General features: G+C 32.5%; 1 protein-coding gene across 1 annotated transcript; it reads right to left on the bottom strand.

The window, feature by feature from the left end:
* Window positions 1-13,127: 13,127 nt before the first annotated feature.
* Window positions 13,128-16,209, bottom strand: LOC106431006 (auxin efflux carrier component 7-like). The gene is made up of 5 exons (XM_013871803.3): window positions 14,575-16,209; window positions 14,391-14,476; window positions 13,838-13,995; window positions 13,689-13,765; window positions 13,128-13,594 (listed from the first exon to the last, which is right to left on the bottom strand). The coding sequence occupies exons 1-5, from the start codon at window positions 15,996-15,998 to the stop codon at window positions 13,528-13,530; spliced, it is 1,812 nt and encodes a 603-aa protein (XP_013727257.1). The 5' UTR covers window positions 15,999-16,209; the 3' UTR covers window positions 13,128-13,527.
* Between the last annotated feature and the right edge of the window lie 4,530 nt (window positions 16,210-20,739).

The following is a 20,739-nucleotide window of genomic DNA, read 5'->3' as shown; positions in this document are numbered from 1 at the left end:
AAAAAAGAATAAAAACAAGGAGAACACATTGGAAGATTATAAGGTGTTTGGTCACCTAATCCATAATGACATAAGTGAACTGAAAGTTTTCTTACGCATTCGAGCTGAGATTGAGTTGCGGACTTCTCTGTCTATGGTCTTGAAAGTGGCTTCAGTGTTGGTGAAGCCGTTGAGGTGAAGGGCAGGGTTGCGCTGTCTCCAAATGTTGTAGATCGTAACTTGCGTGACAAGAATCCTGAGCGTTGGAGGTGCTGGTGCTGAGGCTTGTTGTGTCCAAAATTGCAGTTCTCCCCAGGTGAGAAAGAGCTGGTGATGAGGCTGGAGACGCGCGAAGATTCGATTCCATAGGCAGAGTAGTCGCAGACCAAGAACAAATGCTCTCGGGTTTCAAGGAATTGATTGCAGAAACCGCATGTTTGTTGAACGTTTAAACCCCATGCTGCCAGCCGCACCTTTGTTGGGAGCCTGTTTTGACTAGCCAGCCACATGTTGAAAGCATGTCTTGGCACTGCTCCTTTATACCAAACAGAGCTCGTCCATCTTTTCTTTCTGAATCGTGGTCTTAGGAACTCCCAAGTTTGCGATGAGGAGAATCCCGAACAGTCTTTTGAGTCAACAATCCAGTGATAAGAGTCCTCCCCCAGATGAGGAAGTGGCAGTTGGCGAGTGGTTAGATGAATATGAAGTTCGAGAGCATTTTCTGATCTCGGTGAAGGAAGTCTCCAACCCGCTGCATTTGTTGCGTCTGAAACTTTCGCTTGCAGCGCCAAGTTTAAGTCTCTAGGGCCAGAGGAGCCTAAGAACTTTATAAGTTGACCAAATGGCGTCCATGAGTCAAACCAGAAGGAAGCAGCCTTGCCATTTCTGATGGTGCATTTAATGAACTGCTCTGCCATTGGCCTTAAATTCAGAATCGATCTCCAAGCAGCCGAATCTGTTGACTTAGGTTCGATGGCCCAAAAACTTGAATTTCGCATATGATAGTGCTTGTGCCATCTAGACCATAGCGAGCTTGAATTCGAGAAAAGCAGCCAGATAAACCTTGTGCATAGGATTTTGTTCCATGAAGTGAAGCGCCGCAGCCCCAAGCCACCTTCTTCTTTTGGCAAACAAATCAAGTTCCACGAAACCTTTGATGCCGATTTCGTCTCTATAGAACCTGACCAGAGGAATCTAGCACACATGGACTCAATTTTCTTGATACAGCCTTGGGGGAGAATAAGAGCACTCATCCAGAAACAGATGATTCCGTTGATCACAGAGGACAGCAGCTGAAGCCTGCCTGCATAGCTAAGCATCTTTACAGCCCAAGATCTGAATGTAGTAGCAAGCTTATTCAGTAGTGGTTCATACTCTGAGATCCTGAACTTCCTATGCATTAATGGAAGTCCTAAGTATCTGATGGGGAGCTTTCCAATTGGGTATTCATATCTCGCTATTTCTGTGGTCTCTTGCGTCGATAGACCAGCTAGAAATAACTCAGATTTCTCTCTGTTTACTTGCAAGCCATACCAACTCGCAAAATCATCCAGCGTCTCTGTAATGGAGTGAAGAGAAGCAGCTCCACCATCAAAGAAAATCATCACGTCGTCAGCAAACATCAGATGAGAAAGATCAGTTTCAGCTGCCTTAGGGTGATAAGTGATGAGGTCGGAGTTAAATCTCGAGGAGAGCAGGCGGGAGAAGACTTCCATAGCTAGGACGAAGAGGTAGGGTGAAAGAGGATCGCCCTGACGCAATCCTTTGGTGCTTTTATAATAACCATCTGAGACTCCATTCACAGTGACCGAGAACGTCGGTGTTGTAATGCACTCCTCTATCCAGATGATATACTGCTCTGGAAATTCAATAGCCCGCAAGGTAGCCAGAATGAAATCCCAACGAATGGAATCGAAAGCCTTTTTGAGATCCACTTTAAGCATGCCCCTCCTAGAGATGCTTCTTCTGTTGTAGCCGTGAACCATCTCAGTTGCCATGAGAACATTTTCTGCCAGCAATATACCCTTGATAAAAAAACTTAAAATTGAATACAAAACTTGTCGAGTGAAAACAATAGATATTTGATTGTTGTACGACCATGATAGAAAAACTTAAAATTGAATACAAAATTTGTCGAGTGAAAACAATATTTGATTGTTGTCATTGATTTTATTAAATTATAGAATCATTAGATATAAAATACGAATATGTAAAATTTGTAGCTGATAGAGATCAACTATAGAATGCAAAATCAGTTTATCAGTAAGAACTTATAGCAAAATCTATATATTTTATAAAGAAATTAAGCTTATGTTCTATATACGTTTGAAACAACTGGCATAACAATTTTATTTGTACCATACTGATACTGAAGACTTTTTTAAAACATTCTTTTAATTAATTTACATAATTTACATTTTTCGAAATCTAAAACTCGGATTTCCTAAGGTATATCTGTAAGTTATATATAGCGCTTTAGCCCGTAAATCTACCTGCCACGTGGACAAATTTTTTTATCTCTGTTTTAGTCGGTTACTCTAGGTACTATTTAAGTTAAGGTAAAATAGTTGTATTTTCTATATTTTTTTTTGAAGTGAAAAATAGTTGCACCAACTTTTCAATTTCATCTTTTATAAATTTTACTCAAAATTACTTCATTCTAGTTACGTCCACTTATTATAGTATTTACCAATCACACTTCTAGTGTAGAAGCATTAGTGAGTTCTCACTCAAACTATTGGACTAAAACCATCTATGTTTACTCTATTTTTTTCTCTAAAATAGATTAATTTTATAATAGAGTTAGACTCTACTCTATATTATTTTAGAATGAAAATAGAGTGATTATAAAAAAAAAATGAATTACTCTATTTATAAAATAAACCTATTTTTTATTCTATTATAAAGTGAAAATAAACTTGGATTGAAGATATTTTGTTCTAAACTATATTTTAGAGTAAAAATAGAGGAAATAAATGTTCATATGTCAATATTAAATGAAAGCTTCAATTAGTGACTGTTTAACTGAACTGAACATAAATGTGATGGTGTGATGGATTCCAAAAATTCATCCAGAAAACATCTATGAAGACGCTCATTTGGAACTGTCGAGGGATTGGAAACGACCTTACAGTTCGACGCCTTACGAAGATGTGTCAAAAGCATCGCCCATGACTAGTGTTTCTTTCTGAAACGAAGAATAAGAGGCTGCTGTTGCAAAACATTCAGGCCGACTTAGGATTTGATCATTTGTTTACCGTTGAACCACTTGGTCTCAGCGGAGGTTTAGCTCTTTTTTCTATGGATGAATTTCAAGTTAATGTTTTATTTTCAAATAACAGAATGATTGACATTGAGGCAGTCATTTATGGAATAAAAGTCTTTATGACGTTGGTTTATGGGGATTCTGTTTTAGAACGTAGAGATCAGGTTTGGAAACGTCTTACGCGTTTCTCAACAACACGAAATGGACCATGGTTCATGATAGGTGATTTTAATGAAATAACGAACCACAACGAGAAAGAGGGTGGCAGAAGAAGATCTGATAGTTCTTTCTTACCTTTCAAACATATGATTAGTGATTGTGGTATGTTGGAATTTTCATTTACTGGGAACATGCTTTTTTGGGTTGGAAAGAGGTCAGGTGGAGCAACTGTTAGATGCCGTTTAGATAGAACGGTGGGGACTGAAGATTGACATGAGAAGTTTCCACATACAGCTAGCAAGTATCTCAGGCTCTGGGGATCAGACCATCGTCCGATCCTAGCAGATATTCTCTCTAAGCCAATGAGAAAGAAAAAGAAATTCAAGTTTGATAAACGTTGGTTGGTTAATGAGGAACTACGGCAAGTCATTCTTGAGGGATGAAAATCAGAGGATCTTCCTCCTGATGCGAACATAATGGAACATATTGCCAGTTGTTGAAAAGCTTTGAGTCAGTGGAGGAGACAGAATAATGTGAATTCAGAAAAACTAGTGGAAGAGCTTAAGGAAATGGTGGAAGATCTATACTCGAATGATGATGCTACTACTGAGGAAATAGCAGCTGCTTTGAACGAACTATCTAATGCTCTTAAGGCAGAAGAGAAGTTTTGGAGACAAAAGAGCAGGGTCCTTTGGTTAAGGGAAGGTGACAGAAATTCAAAATACTTCCATGCGCTGGTGAAACAAAGAAGGGCAAGAAATAGGATCACACAACTTCTAGATGAAAATGGAAATGTGGTTGAGGATGAAGAAGGACTAGTAGCCATTGCTACTAGTTATTTCAGACAAATTTTCGAGTCTTCAAATCCGGAAGATATAGCTGATGCGTTGGAAAATGTCTCGACAACGATAACTGGGGCAATAAATGAGGATCTTACAGCTCCAGTTACTGAATGGGAAGTTAAATTGGCGCTGTTCGCCATGCACCCAGAGAAATCCCCAGGACCAGATGGGATGACAGCTCTATTTTATCAGAAGTTTTGGGATATTGTCAAAGAAGATTTAACTCGTATGGTTAATCAGTTCCTTTTTGATGGAACAATGGCGCATGGGCTAAATGATACCAATATCTGCCTAATTCCTAAAACGGATAAGCCTAACGAAATGACAAAGTTCAGACCGATCAGCCTGTGTAACATCAGCTACAAGATTATATCTAAGGTTTTATGCCAAAGATTAAAGAAGATTCTTCCACAACGAATATTTGAAACCCAGTCAGCCTTTGTTGCGGGTAGACAGATCACAGATAATATAATGATAGCTCAGGAGATGTTCCACGCGCTAAGAACTAAGCCAGCTGGGAGAGTCAAGAGAATGGCCATCAAAACGGATATGAGTAAAGCATATGATAGAATGGAATGGTCTTTCATTGAGGCGGTTATGCGGAAGATGGGTTTCTCAGAGATTTGGATTGGCTGGATTATGTGATGCATCACCTCGGTTAAGTACCTGATGAATGTGGAACCAAGGGGAAATATTGTTCCAGGGAGAGGTTTACGTCAAGGAGATCCTTTGTCTCCTTTCATATTTATTCTATGCACGGAAGCGCTCGTTAGCCTTCTAAATCATGCAGAGAATCAAGGGAAGATAACGGGGATGCGAGTCGCTCGCGCTAGCCCCTCGGTATCGCACCTTCTCTTTGCTGATGATAGTCTTTTCTTTTGTAAGGCGGAGCCCCGTGAATGTGAAGAAGTTATGAAAGTAGTCAGGAAATATGGGAAAGCGTCAGGCCAATGTATTAATTTTGAGAAATCTTCATTACTCTTTGGTAAGAGGATTGCGGTGAATGATATACAGCAAATCAAAGACACTCTTGGAATCCAGAATGAAGGGGGAATGGGAAAATACTTGGGAATACCAGAGGATATTAGCGGATCTAAGTGCAAGCTCTTCGCTTTCCTAAAAGAAAAACTATTACATAGAGTGAATTGTTGGACAGGTAGATGGCTATCGAAAGGAGGGAAGGAAGTTTTGAGCAAATCTATTCTCCTAACTCTGCCCACATATGTCATGTCAAGCTTTTTACTCCCTTTGGAGATTTTTGAGAACCTTGCAAGTGGCATAGCACAATTTTGGTGGAGTTCAAACCCGCCAAAAAGAGGGATTCACTAGGCTAAAAGGGAAAAGATGTGTGCTCCCAGAGAGGAGGGTGGAGTTGGATTCCCCATGATCCATGAATTTAATTTAGCTCTGCTAGCGAAGCAGCTCTGGCGTCTGGTTCAATACCCGGATTCATTAGTGGCGAGAGTCCTTAAGGGAAAGTATTACCGCCTCAGTTCTCCCTTGCGAATTGTCGCGGTGGATAACCCATCCTATGTGTGGACGAGTATTTCAGCGGCGAAGAAGCTCTTACTTTTGGGTATCAGGAGTAAAGTGTATTCATGATATGAAATCAATATCTGGCAGGATCCGTGGATTTCTTCAACGCCAGCTAGGCCAGCCCGCCCCAGGGCACAAGTAGTAAATCCGAAGATGCTCGTAAGTAGTCTTATTTAACTTTGAATCAAAGGAGTGGGACACTCGGATACTGGCACAGTATGTTGATCAAGGGGATATACAGTTCATTATGAGTTTAGCCATAAGCCTGACTCATCGAAGGGATTCTTTCAGCTGGAGTTACACTAAAAATGGCCAATACACTGATAAGTCTGGGTATTGGGTTGCGACAAATATTTTGAAAGCAGAAGAGGAAACATAAGTTATACAACCTAGCATAACTGACCTTCAAGCCTTTGCTTGGAAAGTGAACGCACCTCAGAAAATTCGCCATCTTGTATGGCAATTAATTTCAGGGCAGGTAGCAGTAACAAGGAATTTAATACGTCGGAATATGCGGTGTGATAATTACTGTCCAAGATGTGGAGAGCCAGAGGAAAATGCTACCCACGCGATCTTTGAATGTCCCCCAGCATTACAAGCATGAGAGCTATCATCAACGCCGTCAAGTTCCCAAATTTTCCCTATATCAAGTATGTACGCTAATATGGACTATATTTTCTGGAGAAATAATACAATTAGGAGGCGAGAAGATGATAGAGACCCTTACCCCTGGATAATCTGATATATTTGGAAGGCGAGGAATGATAAGCTATCCAGGGGATAGATAGGGACCCTTTGGAACTGGTCAGGTATGCAGAGAGTGAGTGCCAGTCTTGGTATAATGCTAAGGAGTCTATACCTACTTCCCCACATGCACCAATCACTGAAGAAGCACAAGCCTTAAGCTTGAATAACATGTGCATGGTGGATGGTTCATGGACAGCCACAGATTAATTCACTGGCATCGGATGGGTTTGGAAGGACAACACGGGGAAGATCCAACTTATGGGAACACGAAACTTAAGGAGGCAGGAGACAACATTACACTCGGAACTGGAAGCATTGAAATAGGTAATGGAAAGCATGCTTCAGCATTCAAACTGCCAAAACTTTGGAACATATTGCAAGGACCTGATTGCGATGATAAAGGATCCACAAGCATGGCCAAACTTTTCAACGGAGCTGGAAGTCATTCAAATCATTATGATGTGTTATTCGGATTTCAAGATCATCTACGTGCCAAGAACGCATAATGAAATTGCTGATTCTTTAGTTATGAATGCTTAATCTTTTCACAGATCTCTTTGTTTTATTGGTTGTTCTATTCTGGTCTGGTTGCCCAGACCACTTCATGTTTGAGTAATAAAATAGCCGTTTGTTGCAAAAAAAAAAAAAAAAAAAAAAAAAAAACTGAACTGAACATAAATAAAATAATAAATCAAAATTTAATTGAAGAATTGAATAAACAGAAATATATGAATTTATGTTCAATCTTTTCCTCATCAAAATTGGAGAAGAATTTTTTCTAGATGATTTTTTTTCTTCATGAGGAAATGAGAAAAATAGAATAGGATAAGGATACATGTGTGATGTGTCTGCAATCTGACAAAAGATTCAACCCAAATGATACAAAAGTCTAAAAATTAGAATTTCACCATTTTTTCTCTAAAATGTGGTCACCAATTGAAGTCAAGTGCATCACCTGAAAATGTATGTTGAAAAACTACACAAGAGTAGACTTATTTCCAAAATGGAAAATGAAACAATACTTAATCCAAAACAGATGATCCGTGCATCAGTCTTTTAATATGTCAACCTATGTCATTAAGAAAATTCTCTTCCATCCGTTTACGTGACGTCTATTTCTGATTCCCTAAGGTATTCGATAATAACAAGAAATAATTTCTTACGCGTCGGGATGAAACCGACAGTATCTCTAATTTACACCTTTATAATTTTCTCTAAAATAAAGATATCTATTATAAAGGTGAAATGTTCCGGTGTATGCTTCTATTCTATTTTAGAAGAAAATATAGAGGAAAATTACTTTTTGCCTCTATATTTAAAGGTAAAAATATCATATCTCTATATTTTTCTCTATAAATAGAGGAACTCTATTATAAAGGTATACATCGGAGCATTTTCACTTCTTTTTCTATTTTAGGAGAAAATGCAGAGATAAAAATAGAGGTGGGTTGGAGATGATCTGGCGGTGCACAAAGTTCATTAGAGCCTTTGTCCGAGGTATGTTGGTCTTAAGATTGCGTAAAATTTTACTATTGATTACGAATATACTAATCTCGAGATCACCAAAGAAGTTTGTTAGGCTCTGAATGGAGAAAGCGGATCAAGCGTTGCGGATCTAGCGAATCGAACGGATTGAGCGGAACAAAGGTGGATCTAGCGGATTTAGCGGTATAAGTGTGTATCAAACGGATCTAGCAGTTTAAAATATATATTCGAATTGTGAAAGTGGATAAAAAGTGGTCCAAAACAATGTACAAATTTAAATAATATATATGAAAATGTATATTACTATTTATTTCATAATCAAAAGTAGTTCTTTCAAAAATACTGTGTAAATGCAATAAAATTAAGTTAAAATATAATATAAAATTAATTTAAAATTTAATTAAAATTAATTTAAACATGTATATATTTATTTTGAGATTTAAATTTAACATAGTTTACCTATATCTAAAGTTCGTATATTACAATTAATATTAATGATTTAAAATATATGTATATATATATATATAAATAGTTTGATAAAATAGTTTAAAAAATTATAGTTTGATAAATTATGTAAAAAGTCAAAAATTTAAAATACTTTAGGATCTTCAAAATCCAAATAAATGGATTGACCAACCGAAGTAATAACTGACTTTAAATCCATTAAACTGAACTAATTTCATATGTAATATTAGTCTATTATAATAATATATAATTTCTTAGTATATTTCTTTTGATAAGATATTTTTAAAAATTATATATATACATTATTTTTATTTTCTTAAAATATATCATTAATTGATAAATCATTTTAACTAATTATTGAGTTTTTTTTTTATTTTTTAGTCTATTATCTAAGATTTTTTATAAAACAGGTTTAAGCATAGTATAATTCAAAACAGTTTTAAATATTAATAAAAATAAGGAACAACTATGTAAAGAAATAAATTAGTAGATATTTATTTAATAAATTATTAAGTTCAAAATAAAGTAACGTGAACTGCTATTGAAATACTCCATTTGCAAAACATTTCACGTTCCACTAGCAGTCCATCAGTTCGACATCTAATTCAATAGATCTATAGATTGGTTACATCATTTCGGAAGGCAGCTATCATTCACCCACCAATATTCAAACCTATCAATTATCTGTCATATGTATTCCCTACCATTATATGTTTCTATTTTTCGAAAAATATATCAATACGAAATGAAAATATACTGTACTAAAAATATGAATCGCATTTTTTTTTTTGAAACAAAATATGAATCGCATATGACGTTAGAAACATTTGGATTAATATGCAAAAATTTTAAATTTATTTGTTTCGGCACACATCATATTAATTGAAAACCCTTTATGAAAAACATAATATTAATCGATAGAATTCAAGAAAATTCATGCTCATCTTATATATTAAAACAGAAGTCATGACTTATTTCATGTGTGATATTTCATTTTGGACCATCTCATAAAAAAATCATCACATTTAATTATTCTATCATTTAGTTCTATAATAAATAATATCACAAATATATCTTATTAATATCTTAATAAAATCAACAATATACTATTTTTAAGGAGAATCTCAAAATTGTTTACTGTTAATATATGCTAAATTCAAAATTCTGTATTCAAAACCAATAAATTATATATAATTAAATATACCAACTGATTTATAAAAAAGACATTAAACCTATTAATCTAATAATTATTAACAACATATATTATTATTTTGTAGGACATTAACTATTTTTTAGGTCACGTCATTAACAAAAATTTCATATGTTATGCAATCATCGTATATGATTATATATACATATGATCGTGTATAGCATTTTTAGTATTATGCAACCATAACATATGATTAATTTTATTACTTTAATGATGTCAAAAAAGTATCACAACATGTGATTGTTCTTTAATATTATTAACATTTTTTATCAAATTAATACCATTCTAAAACATATAATAGAATTCGTTTACAATCATATAACTAAATTTAAATACATTTAATAATATATTTTCAATACCATTCTCTAAAATGCCGTTCAAACGTTAAAGAAAAATAATTTGACATATAAAATAAATTTTAATTATATAATAGAGAAAAAATATAGCATATTTTTGTCCTTGAAACAAATAAAATATTGATGTACTAATATATATAATCAACTAAATGACACTGTTTCCATTTTTCTTACTTTAAAATTTAGATTTATTCACACAAACTAAAGAAAAAAATTAATTTTATATTTTATCTAATCAAAAACATCATTAACTATTTACCTAATCATAATTCAACCAATAAAACGCTAACTAGATAATATAAAAGGTTATATAAAAAGAAAAAAAATGAATAAACTTGCATTGAAAATTGAAAATATCATCTAATTTGAAGTGAAAAAAGATTTTCCAAAACGTCATATATTAAAAATAAAGTGAATATGTTCTACAAACATAAACACTAGAAAATCTTCTGCTTTGTATAGAATTATCAAATTACAAGTTAATTTTCTAACAAATCAATTTGATTGTTACTCCGCGCGGTTGCGCGGATCAAAATCTAGTATAGTGTAAAGAGATAGTTTAAAAACAGCGTGGGTCAGATTCTTCACCGCAATATAAGGAGCAATGGTCACCGCAATATAGAATCTAAACATCTAATCTACTGATTTAGAATACTATTTTTTATCTACTATAAAATGTTGTCATTTAAATTTTGGACTCATTCCAGAACCTAACACTTATATGACACGCTCCTTATTAAACTTACTTAATATCAACCGTATTATTTAATCTAAACCAGTCTCACATTAAACTATACCATACTTCGGTTATTTATCGAATAGAATAATACAAATATCAAATACTCTTATACTAATCGTCCGTTTGACTTTGCTTCAATACTAACTAAAACTGACATTACTTAATATACATCACATGTAATATAAGTGCAAAGAGAAGTTATTGCTTATCATAAAGTGTTTAGTAGGTACATTTTATTGTCTTACACGTTCACCAGTTATGTAACTATAGAGAAGTTAGTGCTTCAATTATATTTGTTTCTCTTCTGTACACAACCTTTACCTACAACACACCAAAAACCTGATCAATTCATATTTCTCCATCTTTCACAATACTAAACATTCTAACAATCTCTATACTTACGTGAGGTTTGAATATGACTTTTATTATAAGTCTATCAAATGGCATATAATCCAAAATCACTTATTCCTCTCTTAAGCTTACATTATCACATTTTCTAACCTGCTATTATAAACACAACATAGTAAACAAATAAGCTTGAATGTCATATTCAAATCATGTAAGTCTAGATCCGATTGACACATTACATTACAAACGTTTTCTCATATTTTCTACGTAACACAGTACAATTCTTTATATTACATACATATCTAATATAAATTATAGTCATTCATTTAAATAAAAATAAGTTGAGTTTAGTAAAAAACGGTACATATATATATAATAGTGTTGTGTTATAATAGTGTATTTTAATTTTTTTGAAAATTTGTATATCTAAAAAGATCTACGTACAATAATTTAAGCCGAATATTCTAACCACAGTTGTTATCTATTTGATCAAATCTACACTAATATATTTTTCATACCTATACCATGTTAGATTTGAAAAGTAAATTGGTTATTTTGAAGATATTTTCCCTTATATTTTCGAGTTCCTTTCCAACGTAACAACTTCTCATCTATATTATTTATATTCTATATCTGAATTTTCTTAAAACTAATTTCGGAATATGATTTAGTGACCCCTGAAAGCTAAATTTAGAATATGCCTAACGATTCTCAAAAAAAAAAGATTATACGGAATGTTTTTAATTCTTATTTCATAATGCTTAGTATGGGATATCTAGAGCACAATTAATCATATATAATTTTTAATAGGAAAATCGCATATTAAAAACTCTCAAAGTGGCACATACTGACACTTTAAACACTGAATTTTTTTTACTAACACTTTAAAGTGACATTTTTATCATAACAAACCTCCAATGGAGTTTACTTATTCTTCAAGTCAAACAGATGACTGGTACTATTCATTTTGTAGGTTAAAATGATGATGTATCAAGTTTTTTTTTTTTTTTAAACATTAAATAAATAATACAAATACATCAAAATTTTGAAATAATTGGAAAAAATTCAAAAAAATCTAAAACAATTATACAAAATCTAAAAATTAAATAAATTAGATTAAAAAAATTATTTTGGTTAAAATTATTAAATATTTAAATTATTTAAAACAAATTATTTTATATAATGTAAAAGGAAAACAATATAATTTTTATCTACTATTAACTCCTTAATTAAGAAAATTAATATCACAATTAATCATCAAATCAAACTACTAAATTACTTCATATGAAACATTATGCATTATAAAATAACACATATACATGTATGGAAATATATTATACATGTGTCAAAATAATATATATATATATATACATATTTATGTGCATATTATATAACTTAAAATATAAATCATAAATTTAAAAATATAATAATATAATTAGAATAATTTTAATGAAGATTTAGCAAAATAATATCCTCGCACAACGCGGATTCATATCTAGTATTTACCTAAAAATGGGTCATTTTCAATCGTTTTCTTATACCTATTTGATAATATACCCAGAAAATAGGGAAACAAAAGAATAAGCAAACAATTAGAGCAGTAAAGCACTTTACAAAATAAAAAGCAAAAGAAGTAGCTTTATACATTTTTCTTAATTACTTTTTATATGTTTTCATTTTCAATTTCGTTTTATTTTCCTTTTGACTTTTTCTGTCTGTTAATTAACCTTTTTGTTTCTCTATATATGTGAGTATGTGACTGCCAATTACATCACAAAGTTACTAAGCGACGACACAAAAAGGTTGAAGTGCAAAAGCGCCTAACCCATTTCTTCCCACTCATTATGGAAAATTAAGAAACCAATGCTCGAGTTGGATGGTAACTAGATGTTTCTCAAGTGGTGTACTACCAATGCTCTCAACATTATCTAAAAGTCTACTAGCAAAATTATCTTTCGTTTGGTGTATTTTCTTTAATTCACTGTCAGACCGAGTAGACTCAGTAAAAAAGTGATAACATACAAAAGCACACTTTCCACAAAACACAGCGTACAGTAGTAACAAAGACCTGAAACGTTTTAATCCTAGCGCAATGCCTACCTACTTCAAAAGACACAGGCAGTAAAAGGAGAAATTCAAAAATCAAATATGTCATCAGGCTCTTTTATATTTTTTTTCTTTTTGTTGGTTGCTTTTGTCTCGTTGCCCTTGTTTCCCGTTGCTTGTCTCTTCTCAAATAATCCATAGGAAAGTTTTGACAAGAAAGGGACTTTTGGATCCTCAAATCACATCTTGGTCACTAACTTTACTAAACATCTTGGACATTCTCTAGTTTTGTTCCACTAAATTTGGAACGATCTTGTTTTGACTGAAGCAAAACTTTACCATTACCGAGCTTATAGCCCGAGTAGAATGTAGTAAACAAGTGTGATCGGTAGTGCGATAAGCATTCCAAATATTACCCTGCAATTTCAATCCACATAAAACATCAACAATATTAGTCAGTAATCTTATATTAAGCATGAAAATTTCTCTTTGTTCAATATAATACACTTACCCTGTACTTAAGATTGCCGGATGAACATTGTATTCTTTTGCAAACACAAATGGCACGATTCCTTGTGGCAATGCAGCCTACAAAGAGTTACCACAAGATCTCATTAGTGGTTTTGTCATAATAAAATAAGCAACATCAAATCTATTTACCTGAACTATGGCCACGCGTAATAGATCTCCCCGTAATCCAATAGCCATGGCTGCAACGGCCATTACTGCTGGTCCAGTCAAGAACCTCACCGCCATTGCAAAAGTTGCTGTAGAATTTCCGCAAGCTATTAACTTAGGTTGCAACGCCATGAACAACCCTTCATTGTTTTTCATAATCGATTAATTAGTTTCCACTCAAAATAATAAATGATGATTTCATACATCATGTAAGTGTAATCTAAATCCAGTATATAATGATATCATACACGTCAAATGTAAATGAATGTAAACTCCAATCAACTTCCACTTAATATTGGGGACCACGAAAACTATCAAAGAACACGAGGTATGTCTTTCCACAACGACCAGTTCTATAATATGATGCCGTATCATTGACCCTACATGTCGGATGGTCCATCCAATAACAGGTCACCCCCAAAAATCTTAAAATATACCGAACTTTCCGTACGGTTGCGTTTGTGACTGTGGACTGTGGATTGGCGTAATTAAGCTAAAAAAAGAACAGAAACAGAGTAAAGAAGATAAGACTTACCTAAACTGAACATTGCCATACCAAGACCCGCATCAGAGAGAATTGAGATTGATCCTTGAATGATTTTAGGCATTGCCACATTCCACCTTTCATAATAATCATAATCCAATCACAACTCTTTTGTATAAATCACATAATGCTAATAAATTTTAGTTTTACTATTGATTGGTTCTTGATTAGTTACCTGAAGGCCACAAGAGCCCAAATTAGACCAATGAGACTAGAGTAAGTGTTTGGGTTTCTGATCAGTTTCCTCCACACCATTATCAGTATCAGCCGAGTCATCACACTCGCCGGCGGCATATGTTTTCCCTGTCCGGTTTCACCCGTTTCCACCGCTTCTTTAGGGTTTAGCTCCACCGTGGAGTTACACCGAAGCTTGTGCAGCCCGTTTGGCACTTCCTTCACCTTCCCTGACTCTTCTTCACCGCCAAATTCTCCATTTGTCGGAGCAGCTTCTGGAGGATCAGAGACTAACATCCGGATCTCTTTCGCTCCCTGATCGGATACTCCCGCTTGTTCATTAGATCCACCGGATACTTGAAGACCCGGTCTATCCGAAACGGGTGACCCGTTGGATCCCCAGACAAACATATGAAGCTCCTTAGCATCATGACTTTTCAACTTACCTCCGGTAGGATGGCTTTTACTAGCGGCTGAGGATGAAAATTCCGGATTCGGAGCCGGGTACGACCCGGTTGGACCCGGGTAATAACCGAATCTAGGAGATGAAACCATCCCACAACTCTCATCGAAATTCGAAGGTCTCGGAGTGGGTCCCCTCGACGACTGAACAGAATACATATCCGCCGGACCGAAGTTCGAGAGCCGGCCACCGGAAAATCCCATCACCGAATAAAAATCCGAGTGGTTAAAATTAGAGCCTCTCGGCGTCGTGCTAAGACTATAAATCTCAGCTCCGGTGAGATTCGACGGACGCGGAGTCATGTTAGCACCGCAAAAAGATCTCCGAGAAGCGTTTGACTTCCTCACCGTGACGTGTAACTTCCCGTCGTCTCCAATCTCAGCGTCCGTCTCAAGAAAATCGTGCCCGTCCAACGAAACGACGTCGGACTCGACTTTGAAAGAAACTATCGAAGCCGCCGTCTCCGGGAACTGCTCCATGATCAGAATCTTGGCCCCTCTGTACTCGAACAAGAAGAGGAGGAGCGTGTACCAGATTATACACTGGAGAACGACGACCTGGACCATGAGCGAGCCGGAGTACTCGCCGTACATGGCGATCAAGAGAGGGATGCCCATGACGAGCGTGTTGGGGAGCGTGGAGAGGGAGAAGATGGTGATGCTCCACTCGAGGCTGCCCGCGCGCGTGAAGTTGGCCCAGAGGGTGAGGAGGGAGAGCATGATCAGCTTCTGGAGCGTGTCGGCGGCGATGAAGTGGAGGTTCATGGCGTAAGGGTTGTTGGTGGAGATGAAGTGGAAGGAGAGGAGAGGGACGGCGAATATCGCGACGAAGCGTTTTATTCCGGAGCATTGGTCCGGTGAGAAGATTTTCCACCACCGGACGGAGCCGTATGCGAGGATCATCGCCACGTAGAGTGGGATCACCGCCGTGAGGACCGTGTAGAGGTCGTGCCATGTGATCATGGTGAAAGTGTGATTCTTGAAGTGTGGGAAACTGTTTTAGTTAGGAAAGTGAGTGTCTGAAGTCAAAGAATAGTGTCAGTCTCTGTACTGTGTGATGACGGAAGCTTTGACAGAGAGTCAGAGAGAGAGAGAGAGAAGAAGAAGAAGGTTGTTTGGATTAGGCCTAGTTTGGATGATTATTGTTTTACGAGAGAAGACGTCCCTTTACAGCTCTTTATACATCAACAACACACATGACGACCTATACTATAAGTTCAGATTTTTATTTTATAGTTTACTTGTTCTTTACATTTATGCCTTTTTTTAATCTACACCTTTCCCTAATTTCTGCTCAATTTTTTTTGAAGGAAACTATAAAAAGAGTATCACATAAGATTCATTTAATAGTATATGGTTGTGGATTTTGTTTGAAATAGGCTATGTATGAGGAGTTATGAATTTGTTTAAATTTTTTACTGACATTTTAGAATGGAGATTTGTGTAGATTTTTACGAGTGTTTTGGTCCACTGTTAAAGCTTGTTTATGAAAATCACTCATTTAGCAAAACGTGTTACTTATATAATTTGATTATTTTAAACTTAGATTATTTGTATTTTTCTTCTTGACATCATGTATAATTTTATTTAAAATAAATTGTTACATGTTTGAAATTTGAGTTCAAATTGTTTAAAGCTACGAATAATGCTTTTAAAGTTCTGACTATATTTTAATGTTTACAAAACATGATATTTTAATATTCAAACGTAAATGCATGTCAAAATTTGTTTAGGCTAGTGACTTGGTCATATATCTGGCTTATGATATGGACCAAAGGCCATGTTCTCATTGTGGGATAGGGATGTCACTGAGCATTTGGCCCAGAAAGTACATCAAACGTAAGCCGAAATATCCCTATATATTAATTGAGGAACATTTGAAAAGATGTAACCTCAATTTTGTATTAATTAAAATAGGCCCCAATGTATAGGTGGCACTCAGTTAGGTAGTCAATTACATTCAATTAAAAAATAAGTAGGTCCACATTCGATTTTTATATGTTGTTAGATACATAAGTTGGTCAAACTATATGATATAATGATATGATATGCTATTTTTTTTCCTTAAATCAAACCTACCGAATTACCATAAATGACTAATATATATATGACAATTAATGATTTTAATAATAAAGATTTGATAACAATTTATATCTCCTCCATCATTTTTTGTTTAATTTTATATTATTAAAATAAATTAAACAATCAAATTAGCTATAAAAGTAAAATTTAGATTTTTTCGTATATGTTATATTTTGAATTTTTAAAAACGACAATAAATGACTAAAACTATTAAAATTATTATGTTAAAAATTAATGATCAATGGTTTAACATTTTTATTATAAGAATATACACATGATTTTAAAACCATATGAGTAAAAAATATCATTTAATAATAAAATAAATATATATATATATATAGATTAAACACTATATACCATAGGATTACATAAATATTTTAATATTAAAAGTTTCAATGAATTTTCAAGAACATTTATAAATTATAAACTTATTAAAGATTTCAGATTGAAAATTTTGTTATCGATGATTTAAATATTTTGTTATAAAATGATATGAATGATCATAGAACCGTATGATTATAAATTCTTATTTAATAAATAACTATATAAAATATACTATTCTTAGAAAAATAGGTTGGTCCATCTTAACTTATATTACACTTTTTATTAAACTAACTATCGAATTGATAAATAACGTACCAAAAAATGTTTTGCACTTTCCTTAAATAAAAGCTACGAAATTACCTAATATGATTAACATATATGTAAAAATTAATTATTATGAATAATAAATATTTGATAACAATTTTTGTATCTTAGTTCTTTTTAAAAAATTTATATTATTAAAAGATATTAAAAATCACATTAAATATATAATAAAAACATTTATATTTTTTTATATGTTATATTTTGAATTTTTCAAAACGTCTATAAATTATTAGAAATTTGAAGATCACCACTCTTAAAATTTTGTGATCAATAGTTTATTTTTTTTGTCATAATAAGTTACAAATGATCATAAAATTGTATTAATATGAACTTTTATTTAATATTATAAGAAGATACACATGATTTTAAAACCATATGAGTAAAAAATATCATTTAATAATAAAACATATATATATATATATTAAACTATATACCATAAGATTACATAAGTATTTTAATATTAAAACTTTCAATGAATTTTCAAAAACATTTATAAATTATAAACTTATTAAAGATTTCACATTGAAAATTTTGTTATCGATGATTTAAATATTCAGTTATAAAACGATATGAATGATCATAGAAGTGTATGATTATAAATTCTCATTTAATAAATGACTATATAAAATATACTATTCTTAAAAAAATAGGTTGGTCCATCTTAACTTACATTATATTTTTTATTAAACTAACTATCAAATATTCGAATTGATAAATAATCTACCAAATATTGTTTTTGCATTTTCCTTAATTAGAAGCTACGAAATTACCTAATATGATTAACGTATATATGAAAATTAATTATTATGAATAATAAATATTTGATAACAATTTTGGTATCTTAGTTCTTTTTTTAATTTTATATTATTAAAAGATATTAAAAAATCACATTAAATATATAATAAAAATATACTTATATGTTATATTTTGAATTTTTCAAAACGTCTATATATTATTAGAAATTTGAAGATTCTCACTCTGAAAATTTTGTGATCAATAGATTATTTTTTTTGTTATAATAAGTTACAAATGATCATAAAATATAACGCATATGAATTTTTATTTAATAAATATTCAAACTAAATAATATATATATATTTTTATATATATATATATATACTAATGATTTAAAGCAACAAGATTGGCTGATCAATTTAGTTGTCCAGTTGAAATCTTTCAAAAGTATGTGAAAGACTAAAGTCAAAGTAAATATGGATTTAGAATAGTAGTTATATTTTACTAACCAAAATACCGAAAAAAACCGAACCGAATCAAAACCAACCCGATATCTGGATTGAACACCCCTAATCCAAATGAAGCCAAACTATTGTTTCATTCTCCAAAATATAATAAAAATAATAACTTAATTCCACGCAAGGCGCGGGTCTTATCCTAGTAAACAGAAAATGTCAAGCAGATGTTGAACTCAGCTGATGATGATGATATGTTAATATAATGATAAAATGATGACATAACTAAGTCCATCAAACAAGTGATATGCTCAAGAGGAAACCCAGATACAACAAAACAAGCCCATCAAACATTTCCCTTCCCCTTTTTATAATGAGATAAACATTTACTCGTTATTTTCTAGATTGAAGAGGAAATCTTGCATTAAATTGAGATCATTTTTTTTGTATGTCTCTGATATTGTCTGAGGAGTTTTTCTTGGTTTCACCAACTAATAGTATTTTGTTATTTTATTTTCAATATTTTTTAAAGTATTGTCAAGTTATATTATGTTTTTAAAATAAAAAAAATTAAAAAAAAAAATAAAAAATAGTAGTAGTTTCAGAAAAAAAAGAATTACTTTTTAAATATTTTTAACGTCGCGAACCCTAAATTAGATAAACCCTAAACCCTTAGATAAATCTTCAACCCTAAATCAAAAACATTAAACACTAAATCTTACAAACACTAAATCTTTAATCCTAACCCCTAAACTTTTGGATATTTAGGGTTTAGAATTTAGTTTTTAAAATTTAGTATTTAGTATTGAGTTTTTTTTTTGGGTTCACCAACCAAAAGTATTAGTTATTTCATATTTCATATCTTTTTTAAAAAGAAACAAAATAATAAGTATTTGCCGAGTTATATTATATTTAAAATAAAAAAGTAAAATAAATAAAAAATAGTAGTCTTAAACCGTAAACCCTTTTACCCAAGGGTTTAGGGTTTACCCAAAGGTTTAGGGTTTACCCAAATATTTAGGGTTTAATATTTAGAGTTTAAGATTTAGTGTTTTGTTGACAGAGTTAGAAATATTAAAAAAACGTTTTTTTCAACTACTAATATTTTTAATTTATTTTTATCTTTTTATTTTTAAAAAAATATATAACTTGGTAGATACTAATTATTTTGTTTTCTTTTTTAAAAGATATGAGATATGAAATAACTAAATATTGTTGTTGGTGAACCTACATATTCACCCTAGGGGTGAATCCAAGAAAAACTCTTTAGTATTTAGGGTTTAATGTGTTTTGCTGAGTTTAATATTTGTTGATGACGGCGTTAAAAGTATTTAAAAATTTTTCTTTTTTTAAAAATAACTATTACTATTTTTTATTTATTTTATCTAAGGGTTTAAGGGTTAGGATTAGGGGTTTAGTGTTTTTAAGATTTAGTGTTTTAGTGTTTAGTATTTTTTATTTAGAGTTTAAGATTTATCTAATGGTTTAGGGTTTACCCAAGGGCTTAGGGTTTAGGATTTAGGGTTTAGAGTTTAGTTTTTTGTTGACGATGTTAAAAGTATTTTAATTTTTTTTTCTTGTAACTACTACTATTTTTTTAGGTTATCTTTTTATTTTAAAAACATAATATAACTTGATAATATTTTGCTTCTTTTTTTAAAAAACTATCGAATATAGAATAACAAAATCCTATTAGTTGGAACCCAAAAATAACTCTTTTCAGAGGGTCTCATATGAAAAGTTTACTGAACCTTTTCTCGAAAATAAAACAAAAAGATCAGCAA

Source organism: Brassica napus, chromosome C7, assembly GCF_020379485.1.
Source record: "Brassica napus cultivar Da-Ae chromosome C7, Da-Ae, whole genome shotgun sequence".
Taxonomy (NCBI): domain Eukaryota; kingdom Viridiplantae; phylum Streptophyta; class Magnoliopsida; order Brassicales; family Brassicaceae; genus Brassica; species Brassica napus.
This window is presented reverse-complemented; position numbering and strand designations above follow the sequence as displayed.